Source organism: Phyllopteryx taeniolatus, chromosome 14 (assembly GCF_024500385.1).
Source record: "Phyllopteryx taeniolatus isolate TA_2022b chromosome 14, UOR_Ptae_1.2, whole genome shotgun sequence".
Classification (NCBI taxonomy): Eukaryota; Metazoa; Chordata; class Actinopteri; order Syngnathiformes; family Syngnathidae; genus Phyllopteryx; species Phyllopteryx taeniolatus.
The window spans coordinates 22,090,560-22,102,842 of NC_084515.1; the positions used below are offsets into that span (position 1 = coordinate 22,090,560).

Here is a 12,283-nt window from a genome sequence, read left to right on the forward strand (position 1 = left end):
CGTGAGATTTTTCAATTGTAAAATGTTATTTGGCTCCATAAAGGTTGGATATCACTGTCAGATTGTGTATTCTAATCAGTCAGGTCAAACCAACATTATATGAAATAATGGGTGTGAACTTAATTAATGTAATTAAATGACTTCACCCACACCGAAACCTTAGAGCATGATTCGACAGAACGGTGGCATGTTTACGTCCAACCGTTCGTGGTACCACTAGCTTGCGAGGCTACATAACGTTTTGTTGCCTGCTTGCGAGCGTGTGAAGGTAAACTGTGCAGAGGCTGGTTGACTGAGTGAGGAAGTTGGGGAAGCAAGACCGTGAAGGAGGGAGAGAAGCAGCCAAGTAGAGAAGTGCGTGTGTGCGCGCATGTGGTGTGTGGCCAGATGGCTCCAGCGTGTGGCGACCAGCCAGAGGAACAGGTGCAGGTCACATGACCAGCCGTTACCACGGAGATGGTTATTGCTCTTGGCGTGAGGATGAAAGGAGAAGGGCCCCAGGGACAGCAAGGGAGTGAGCAGGAGGGACTAGTGGAGAGAGGCACAGAGCAGGAGAAGGGGGAGTTGCACATCCATGCTGTGATGCAGAAGGGCAGGTTGGGAGATACAGAATGTTGGATGATGAAACTGTGCACACAGTTCTCTCGGCATCCAGTTCTGCTTTTGACCGTAGATGTACCTCAGTGCTCGAAATGATGCCATTACATGTATGTTTTTTTATAGATGTCACTCAACATCAGTTTAAAGTTACTAAATCGTTTAGATTTAGCTTACCTCATTACTGGAAAGCGACTGTTTTCTTATGTTCCAATTGAAGGATGCCTTAGGGGGATGCCTTATTTCTTCAACCAAGCGGGACTATTTAGTTGAACTGTGACAGCTCCTCGCCGAGAGCTGAAGATCCTGAGATTACGTGACCAATTTATGTAACCATACCAATATGCTTGTCAGTGGAAAAATGTTAACTTTGTTTTGCACCTCTTAATCATGTTGAGGAAAAGTTAACGTGCACCTAAACTAATTAGCTTAGCTTTTGGCTTATTTTATAATAATCTTTTGTCAAGAACGATCCCTCTTCTGCTCCATCTAATTTTGAATGTGTGCAGTGCTGCGCGTGCATGTGCTAAAGTGCATGGTACACGTGTGTCCTCTGGACTTCCTGTATAGTGTGCGTACACAACACACACACACACACACACACACCCAGCTCCTCTTTCTTTCCATGCCAGAGATTAGAAGAAGCATGGGAGCCTCTCAACCTCACCCCTCCCTTTTGCTCTTTCTAGGCCCTTGTGTGTTTCCTCTCTGCTTGCATCTCTCAATCTTACTCCCTCCACCCCCTTTGCAGTCTTTCATCATATTAACCCCCTATGTTCCAGAGCCTAAGGCACACTAATGATTTCTAAATGGGTAAATCAAACATAGCGACTGCCCTGGGACACACACGCACACAGGCATAGGCATACATACATGCCTTGTGAGTTAAGGGCCATGGAGTGACAAAAGATCAACAGTAATTTGTCTTGTTTATAATTTTTCCCAAGAAATGTGTAATGTTTTTTTTTTTTTCCCATGACCCCCACCCCCCACTATCACTCTAGCAGTAAGAAAGCAGAGTCCGAAGATGGCGCCATTGCTGCCAAGAAGGATTCCAAGAGGAAGCGACAGTCATCAGTCAGTGAAGATGTGGAGGTGAAGTCGCCGCCTCACTCACCTATTGAAGAGGAGGATGAGGATGGTGTGCAGGTACAGAACTCCTTGAAAGCATTGAGAGTAGTGTTCATGCAGCAAAAATCAAACATAAAAAACCTCGATAGTGATTCCTTAGTGTGAATTTCACATGCGCCTCCCGCCTGTAGATAGCTGGGATAGGCTCCAGCAGCCCGCGGCCCTAGTGAGGATAAGCGGTAAAGAAAATGGATGGATGGACATACTGGGCCTTATGTAACAGAATTATGAATAGTTAAAATCAAGTCTGTCTGGTAAATGAGAAGCTCGGAGTCTGTTCCTCTCTGATTTAAGACACATGTACCCCATGTTGTACAGTATATCCACGTTCACGTCACAATTGCTGACGACAGATCATGAAATTCAAGGGGTTAAGATGGCTAACACAATGTTACGAAGCGACGGCCTCACACCTCTCTTCTTCTGCACACCAGAAGCGCCGTTCCAGCCGTCAAGTGAAGAGGAAGCGGTATACAGAAGACCTGGAGTTCCGAATCTCGGAAGATGACGACAGTGGAGACGATTCACCTGCACCGAAGTCCCCATCGTCATCAAGCCAGCTGCAGGTACAGTATGGGTGTAGCTGGGTCTCTTAACAAGTTTGTGCGCAACTACAATAATCTAATATCGAAGGATATCTAACATTGTAAGACTCATCTGCTCCTAGACCGTGTTGTACGTAACAAAACGTACCAGGCTTCATTAAGATGCCGACTATTATTTTTGGGTTCCAGGATGTGGCTGAAGCTGATGGGCCAGTTGTGGAGAAGATCATGGGTGTGCGTACGAGCAAGAAACAGGTGAGCTAGACACATGCGCATGCTACTCCACACATCCATTCATGATGCATACATCCATCCATCCATTTTCCATACCACTTGTCCTCACTAGGGTCGTGGGCGCCCGCTAACTTCGGGCGAGAGGCGGGGTACACCCTGAACTGGTCGCCAGCCAATCGCAGGGCACATAACTAAACAGACATTCACACCTACGGGGAATTTAGAGTCTTCAATTAACCTACCATGCATGCATGTTTTTGGGATGTGGGAGGAAACCGGAGTAGCTGGAGAAAACCCACACAGGCACGGGGAGAACATGCAAACTCCACACAGGCGAGGCCAGATTTGAATCTGGGTCCTCAGAACTGTAACCAGTCCGTACCGTACTGCCTGATGCACGCATTATACAGAAAATACTGGCTGAAGTATAATATTCTGTATGTTATTAGCTGCTCTAAACAATGATACACACACGCAGATCAGCCACCATTTTTTCACTTGCTCAGCAGTGAGAGTTTTTTTCATTTTTTATTTATTTTCCTGTGTGCACATGCATGTGTATTCGTCTGATTGACTCTGTGACTTAGGGCTCCACAATGAATCAAATTTTAATCGTGATCACAATTTTGGCTGCTACAAATTAGCCTGGCCAGCTGCGATTTTTTTATTTATTTTTTTTAAAAATGTATTTATTTATTTTTTTTAACATTTAAAATGCGGGCACTGTTGCTTATGAAGCACTTTCTCAACCTAGTCAGCCAAACCACCAGGGGGCGAACACATGATTAAGGCTTGATTAAGCTCCCTAAATTAACAAGGTCGCGGAGCCCAGCACACCCTGCAGTGGGAGCCTCATTCACTCTCGGAATTACGAGAGTGAGTCATGACTAGAGAAGCAAGTACAGCAAAAATTTGGAGACGAGGAACATCATGGTGAGGCGCTAGTGACTCAAAAACGTATCGATATCTGTTTTCAGGACATGTTTTGATTCAAGGCATGTGACGTTAAACAAGAAGTCATATGTAAAGAGCGCAGCAGAGTTGTCTGCCTCGCAAGGTAACACAACTAATCTGTTCAGCCATCTGAAAAAACTGCACCTTGCGCACTTATTTCTCCAAAGTGGCATTGAATACACGATATGAACATTGACTGCGGTCGGGCCAGCCTGCAGTCCAAAAGTATAAATCAACCCAGGAATGATTGTTCATACTAAGCATTGCCGACAACGCGCTGCGGGGCAAACTTCCCAATAAAAGCCTAAAATGGCATTGATGTCCAATGTATTAATATGTGAGGTTTTTATTTTGAAGTTGGCCCTCGCAGCACGTTGGCGGGATGTTACTGTAATGCGTAGTATGGACAATCGTTGTGGCGGCTGGCTTCGTCTTTTTGACTGGAGTACTGGTTCTTCACCTTGTTGGAGGTACAGAACCCCGCAGGTTTCATACGCGCGTTAATGAGAAAAATTAAAGTATGGGTTAATGCAAATTCAAAAGTGTGTTGATTATCAGTCATCCAGGTCAGGGTAATCCGCAGAAGTTGTTCGACAAACAAGAACAGTCCAATTGCCACGAGTCAACCTTGGCATATACAGTATATATTTTGTGCACTGCACTGGTAAATCCCTACTTTGACACAAGTTTGCGTTTTGAACGGCGTGTCCTGCATCAAACCCCTAAGACAGTAAAACTAACAATAAAAATAGAGATGCTTTCCCTAACACGGGGAATAATAGTAATAAATAATCGTGATGACGATATTGATCAAAATAATGACTGTATGAGTACACTAGAGCCGGATGATATGGCCTTTATTAAAATCCAACTTTTCTCTCCCCACAAAATTCCGATTTCCAGTTTGAATCAATTCCCCCACCGATTTATTTTTTTATTTTTATTTATTAATCTTCCAGCCCAAGTGTACACCCCGCATTATTTGACAGCTTGTTCTAAACAAAGCCCGTCACTTGCAAGCATGTAAGCGGCCAAGTTTGCTTTTGCCAGCTGTCTTGCCAATACACACTCTCGCTCGCTCTCTCTCTCTCTCTCTCTCTCGGTCATACACACTCGCGCACAGACGCACAACTCTATTCAGATTTGACCCTAGGCTTGGCATACAGCCAAAACCACAACACGAGAGCAAAGCCAGACACCAAGCTAGCATTTCCTCAGGCTGTATGTGTGAGTGTGATTGATGATTCATGGCATTACAGTAGTAGCAGAAGCAGCAGCGGCAGCATGGTGGAGTGTGTCCTTGTTTGTGTTGAATAAGTAATGGTTAATGAAACAGCAGTTTCTCCCAAGTATTTGTCCTCTTTTACACACACCAACTATGAATGGAAATATAAATGCATTTTGACTCCTACTTAAACTACCTTTCTGTGGATCTTATCGTGTTTGCTGTAACTCCATGCATTTTATTTGGATAATTATGATATTGAAGAGTTGTCTGAACCTAGTGGCAGTGAAACTTGATTTGGAAGTAACTCACTAACATGATACATAAGCAAACCAGTCAAAACTCAAGCCAGTTCGTGTTTGTCAAGCAGAATTACATTGACTTTGTCTTCATTTTGTCAGTTTCCCACAATATTCTACACCATTCATATATTGTGGTAATTGTGTAATTATTTTTTCCCCCTTGTCTTTTAGCTGGAGTCACAGGATGAAGCACAGGTTGAGGAGTTCTATGTCAAGTTCAAGGGCTTGTGAGTGACCCTTGACATTTTTCTTCTTCTATTGAGACCTACTTTTCTCGCACACTACTACTGCTAAGAATAATTTTTATTTGTATTGCGCATTACAGCCGTAGATCTCAAAGTGCTACAGAGAGGACATAGAGGGGATATCTTCCATGTAGTGTGACATATCGACGACAACTCTCCGACATCGCACCTTGACTTCGACCGATAGGATTGTGTATTGTGACCGGCGCATCACCTCCCATGCTTGCCGTTGTCAACATACTTGGTCGCCGTGGTCATCATTTTATTCACATGCACGAACCAATGAAGAACTTACCGAAGCCTTAGTGCATGATTCGACAGAACGCCGGCATGTTTACGTACAACCGTTAGTGCTGGCACTAGCTTGGTAGGCTACAATAACCTTTTGTTGCCTGCTTGCGAGCCGTATCGTATTAAAAGAATGTAAACACACGTACATACCTGAAGCAATCCTTGAATGAACGTCCTCTCCTCAGCACCGGTGATGACTACTACACTTTTTTCCTCATTTTGTCTTTTTTCCCCTGACGCAATACATTGGCGCGATCCATTGTTGTTGTCGTCGCCATGGTATCGAGTGTACCCAGTCGCGTTGACCGGTGACCCGTTCTCTGGGTCCGCCTCTCTGACAGTGTTTGTTTGGCAAGATAAAGCCCAGTGATCGTAAAAGAAGGGATGCGGTGGTATCAGAATACGTCGTGTAGTGTTGCCACTGTCTTACGGAGTTACGGCAAGACTTTATGGCAGTCGTCTGACATGGCGCAATCGTGAAAGACCAAATTTGTCTTGTAGTCTGATCCAGGCATAAAAGAAATTGAGCTTCATCCACGCCTCCATCTCATCCAGGCAGGTGGTCAGAGTGGATGTTGGCAGGTGCACAGAAGAAGTAGGGGTTGTCCTGAGATACACTTCCTAGGGGGAGCATGTAGCGGGTGAACAGGGTAGGGCCCAGCGCTGAGCCTGGAGTGACGCCGCTGGTGGGTGTGGGATTTTGCTTTGGCAAGGGTGACATGCGCGGTTTTTCAAGTCTAATATAGAGATGGGAATTGATAAGCTTTTTACGATTCCGATTCCATTTCCGATATTGCTTAATGATTTGATTCTTTATCAATTCTCTTTTTGATTGTCAAATTTGTAGTTTGGGGAGAAAAAACATCCGGGTTTCTTGTTATAATACTTAAACGTTATAATCGAAGAAAAACGACTGTGCCGCAGCGCGGGTTGCGTATGCAAGTTCCTGCATTGTAAACTCACCCTGAACGCATCCTGTGTATCTTGCAGCAAGCGTGTGACGTTTTAAACTGTTTGATGACACCCCATTAGGAGTTTACAGTCAAACTAAATGCACAACAAAAATAATTACACACATTGAATATTTAAATACAATACATCGTTTTAGAGATCGCTAGTTTAATGCTAACACTCAATGGAAAAGCCTATTGACGGGCTAGCTAAAATAAGCCTCACGTGTGGGATATACTTTACCTCCGAATAATAAATATTCACATACAATCACCGTAGTAAAACACATAGAGACAGGAAATATAACAATACTTCCTAATCTGTGAAAAACAAGTTTAATTAAGTTCTATCACGACGTTGTTGTTCTCTTTTTTTTTTTTACAGTTTACTGAAACGTGTCTCTCCATGCATGCATTGTACCATACTGGCCCTAAAAAGATGGCAGTTTCTGGCAGGATGTATTTTTGCATAATACCCAGAAAATGTCCATGCGCTCTTTCCCAGAATGTGTTGCTATAGTTAAAATTATTATATCACACTTTGACTGCATTAAAATGCATCATCTTACTTTGTACGGACAGGGTTTAATAGTTAAAGTGGTGTCGTTTCTAGTTGTTTTTAGTTGTGTGTTTACTGCTGCTCTTGGTGGCAATCTGGCACCCACACTCAGAATAGATTCCAAGTTATCGTTAACTTTGACTTTCAATCGATACCCATCCTTGGTCAAATATGAGATGAACCATTTGCGAACATTTGCTGAAAGTCCACACGCTCTCACACTGCTCTCGACACTTTATACTGTACATGCTATATTTTTCAATTGTTCTAGTTATATTTTGTTTAGTGCTTGACATTTTGATTAAGTTGTCAGCGTATTTATTTATTCAAACATTGTCTATTTAGACCCTCCTCCATGTATGGAATATAGCCATCCATCCATTTTCTTTCGCTTATCTGAGGTCAGGTTGCAGGACAGTAGCTTTAGGAGGGAAGCCCAGCCTGTCGATCTCCCGTTCCATTCTTCCCTCACTCGTGAACAAGACCCCAAGATACTTGAACTCCTCCACCTGGGGCCGGATCTCATCCCCGACCCGGAGAGGGCACTCCACCCTTTTCCGACTGAAGACCGCTCCAGTGGGGCCTGCGCCTAGAAATTCTGTCCATAAAAGTTATGAACAGAATCGGTGACAAAGGGCAGCCTTGGCGGAGTCCAACCCTCACCGGAAATGAGTCCGACTTACTGCCAGAAATGCGGACCAAACTCTGACACTGGTCGTACAGGGACCGAACAGCCCGTATAAGTGGATTCGGTACCCCATACTCCCGAAGCACCCACCACAGGACTCCCCGAGGGACACTGTCAAGCGCCTTCTCCAAGTCCTCAAAACACGTGGCACACTGGTTGGGGGAACTCCCATGCACCCTCAAGGATCCTGCCGAGGGTGAAGAGCTGGTCCACTGTTCCACGGGCAGGACGAAAACCAGACTATTCCTCCCGAATCTGAGATTCGACTTCCCGACGGACCGTCCTCTCCAGCACTCCCTTACCAGGGTGGCTGAGGAGTTTGATCCCCTTGTAGTTGGAACACACGCTCCGGTCCCTTTTCTTAAAAATGGGGACACCACCCCAGTCTGCCAATCCAGAGGCACTGTCCCCGATGTCCACGCGATGTCGCAGAGGCATGTCAACCAGGACAGCCCCACAACATCCTGAGCCTTTAGGAAGTCCGGGCGAATAACATCCACCCCGGAGCCTTGCCACCGAGGAGCTTTTTAACCACCTCCGTGACCTCAACCCAAGGGATAGGAGAGCTCGCCTCAGAGACCCCAGACTATGGAATATAGTACTTCCTTAAAGGCACTTTGGCAGGCAAATTTTAAGCATTACTTGTCTTTGTCAGTAACACTTGAAAACATTATTTTTCTCTCTTTTTCAGCTCTTACCTCCACTGTCGTTGGGCAGAGTTGCAAGACCTGGAGAAAGACAAGCGAATACAGCAGAAGGTCAAAAGGTTTAAGGCCAAGCAACTACTCAACACCTTTATCACTGAGGTAAACCTTGAATCTTATTCAACCATCAGCCCTCCACTCCTCATTCCACTGCTCTCAGGCTGGATTTACGTTGCAGTTCCAAGAGGCCCAATTCAAATTTGATGCCCATATGATATTTTTCTATTTGCACGTACATTTGAAAATACTTTCATGGAACACGTAAAACAATCCAAATTGGACGCGAGAAAACACATCAGCATCAGGCAGTGACAACACTGGAGTAAACAACAATAAATACATACAAATTATGAAACATTGCATATGTTGCGTTGGCAGATTTCTGACATATCGGATTCAATGTGCTTTTTTTCGTTTTTCGGCTGCCATTACACGTATCCGAATTGTCATTTTAACCATGCAGTGTAAATCCAGCCTTTGTGAAGTATTGTTTAATGTAATTTACTGACAGCAAAAGTTATGTTTACTCTTATACACAGTTAATGTCCAGTTGAATTTTGTCCCCTTCCCACTTAAGGCAGTAACTGCTTTCAATAAGTGGCAAGCTATAATGGCCTTTATGTATTTGTTATATGTGCTGTAAGTGGGCCACATAGTTATACATGATAGAGCAGCACACGTACATAAAAATGTCACGCAACTTCTCAGGGTAAACTCATGCTTGGTTTCTCTCCAGATGGACGATGAGCCTTTCAACCCAGACTATGTGGAGGTAGACCGTGTCCTGGACAATTCAGAGAGCACAGATGAAAACGGAGAGGTACTTTGATCTCCTCTTGACATCTTAAACAAGTTTGGAAGCTCCCTCGCACACACACTCACTGAAGCGCACTCGCTCCCATATTGTGTGCCTGTCTTCAGCTGGTGACCTTATATTTGGTGAAATGGTGCAGTCTACCCTACGAAGACTCCACCTGGGAACTCAAGGCAGATATTGACCAGTCAAAGATAGAGGAATATGAACGTATTGCAGCACGCACACCCAACACTAACAAAGTGGTAAGTATCCCTCACTATGCTGGGTAATCACCAGATGAAATCACGGCGGAGATTTGCCTGTATAATAGGCATGTACTTTTTGAGCTTGGAATATGTAACACGGCAGTGCGTAATCTCAAGAGTTCCTGCTCATGATGCTGAAAATGTACTTTGTTTTGAGGTTGTTTTTTGTTTTTTTTATCACTGGCATGCACATTTAATTTTTTTTCAATCAGACATTTAAACGCAAACAAGAATGAAGTGTGACCATCGCAGATAAATATTGACCCTAAGGAACTAAGCAGGCACTGTAAAATATTTCCTCTAATTGTAGGTGAGGGTTATTTCTTCCCCTAATTTCATTGCACCGCGCTGTATAGCACAGTCATGAACTTGCCGTGAATATGTGAAGTCTGCCACAGGCTGAACCCACAATACTCAGTCACCGAGGCTCCTCCCAGGATGATGCCAGTGTTGTGGGTTGGCCTGCCGCCTGCTCCTTCCTTCCTACAGATTTACAGCCCCCTAACTGCTCTCCACAGGGCCGCATTCTTGTGGCGCACACACATACACGCCCGCTCCTGTGGCCAGGCCAAAAACCGCTAACTGTGTGTTTAATGCTGAACAGAAGCAGCTGTCTAGTTGTGGTCTTTCTATCACTTATTCCTCAACTTGTGTCCATCCCTTTTAACTACTGCTAGCCAATCAGAGGCAAAGTGGGACAGGTTGTCGTTCCATACAAACGAGTTTTTTTTCTGCACTGGATAAATTTTCATTGTTGTGGTAACACCCGCCACGCTGCTCACAACGCAACAAGCCGCCGGCAGAATGCCGTTTGCCCAGTGGCTGCACACAACAAGGGAAAGTTAAGCGTTTATTACATTACGAGCTCGCGAGGTAAGGGCTGGAGTTTAAAAGCTCACTCGACCGCGGCAACATTGTTAAAACATCAGTGCTCGGAGTTGTGTGTATGTGTTTTGTGTTCTCCATATAACACACACACACACACACAGGAAAGTGAACTGTTTATGAACCATAAGCACAGCGACACACGTTATCAATATTCAGGCAGCAGTTGACTTCAGCGAACCCATTTTCAGTGTCATTGGATTGACAGGTAAAGGTCTCGCATCACAGTCCAGCAGCTCGAGGGCTGTCATTTTATATTTCATCCTTTATTTAACCAGGTAAAAGCTTATTGAGAGATACAATCTCGCTTTCAAAAGCCAAGAGGCAGCAGAAATTATACAATATTTAACACATTCATAAAATAAATAAAAATAAAGACTAAAAAAAATAACAGTGATATAAAAATGTATGGCATCTGATCTTATCTCAAAACAGTGACAAAACCCAAACGCTTTTGAGTACATACCTAGTTTTTGAAAATTTATCAAAATATTCATTCTACATTACAATGCCAATGTTCAACGTTCTTTAGAATTGAAAGTTAATTGTTCTTAAAGGATGTTCTTGAATTATTATGCGCTATAATATTATGTCAGTGACATAAAGGGAAAAAAAAAACTATTGTTCATCGTGATAGTTTTTGGGCAAATATATCGCCCAGAAAAAGTTGCTACCGTGGCAGGCTGGATATATTTCGAGAGAGCAAGAGCAATGAATAACACAAAAATACTGTACAAATGTACAAATAAAAATCCGCAATATAGCAGGACCGCAAAGCAACAACCGTCATATCGCAGAGGATGACTGTATCTGGACTCAGTGATGATAAGTTGCAGAGACTCATTGTTGCAAGACTGGGACTCATTCTTTCCAGACGTGTGCATGCTGGGACTCTAATAGTCTCAAGTGTAAAATCATGTATGAAACTCAAGGAACTAATGCACATCAGCAATAGTAAATATTGCATATTTAACACAGCTGTTGTAGCACACAGCTGAAACCGATGGATTGACTGACTGATTGAAACAATTTTCGAATTGTTACTCATCAGTTGACTATTTTAGCAGATATATACACTTGGAGACACGTGTGTTTGCGCTGTGAAAAAGTAACTGGAGCTGTTCCTATTCATTCCATTGTTTAGGATCGGCCTTTGGCTGCTGAATGGGAAAAGTTAGAAGGGTCAAGGGAATACAGGAATGGCAACGCACTCAGGGAATACCAACTAGAAGGCCTCAACTGGCTAACCTTCAACTGGTACAACTCGTAAGTAATACCAACTTCCTTTATCTATTTTTTTTTTTCCTCCCTGACATTTCAACTGATGTACCTGAACAACGGAAAGCATCAAGGTTTGAGCAACTGTTCAATGTGGACGCGGCGTTGATTAAAAAATAAAAATAATAATAATAATTACAATATAGTGTACACGATCGTGCTCTGGCCGCAGTTTTTGCTTGCATCATAACAACATCCTGTTTCGTTTTGATTTCGGTGGCAAAAGTCAAAAATGCACTTTTTGGGCCATTTACGGGAAAACATTTCAATGGCCGAAATTTCGGTGCACCACTAATTAAAAGTGTACCTTAGAACCGGCGATGTCCACTTACCTCTCTCATTGACGCACAACTCGAGCAAAGAACACGTATATCTCTTGCAACAATCTAGAACCTTGTTGGGTCGTAAATCTCTTAACTGCGCCACACAATTTACAACCTCCTTGTAGCGCAGCACTCTCGCTCTTCGCCGCTCGCTCGACCGCCAGTTTTACAAATTGGTGTGCGTTGAGCTTGCATTTTGCACGTCTGACAGAACACCCACTAACATTTTCGACCAATCTCGTTTTACGATTTAGTCATGTTTAGCTTATCACCATCACGTTGTCATCATGAAAAACAAAAGGGGCGTCAA

The 12,283-nt window shown here is 43.6% G+C and overlaps 1 protein-coding gene across 4 annotated transcripts in view; it reads left to right on the forward strand.

Moving 5' to 3' along the window:
- Positions 1–12,283, forward strand: part of chd7 (chromodomain helicase DNA binding protein 7) — a 90,932-nt gene that overhangs the window by 51,823 nt on the left and 26,826 nt on the right. For 3 of the 4 annotated variants that reach the window (XM_061798616.1, XM_061798613.1, XM_061798614.1), the window contains exons 5-12: positions 1,602–1,746; positions 2,163–2,294; positions 2,463–2,528; positions 5,160–5,215; positions 8,413–8,527; positions 9,162–9,245; positions 9,347–9,484; positions 11,517–11,638. In XM_061798616.1, coding sequence (XP_061654600.1) covers positions 1,602–1,746; positions 2,163–2,294; positions 2,463–2,528; positions 5,160–5,215; positions 8,413–8,527; positions 9,162–9,245; positions 9,347–9,484; positions 11,517–11,638 — 858 coding nt within the window. The remainder of the gene's footprint in view (positions 1–1,601; positions 1,747–2,162; positions 2,295–2,462; positions 2,529–5,159; positions 5,216–8,412; positions 8,528–9,161; positions 9,246–9,346; positions 9,485–11,516; positions 11,639–12,283) is intronic. The other variant, XM_061798615.1, reaches the window with a different exon arrangement.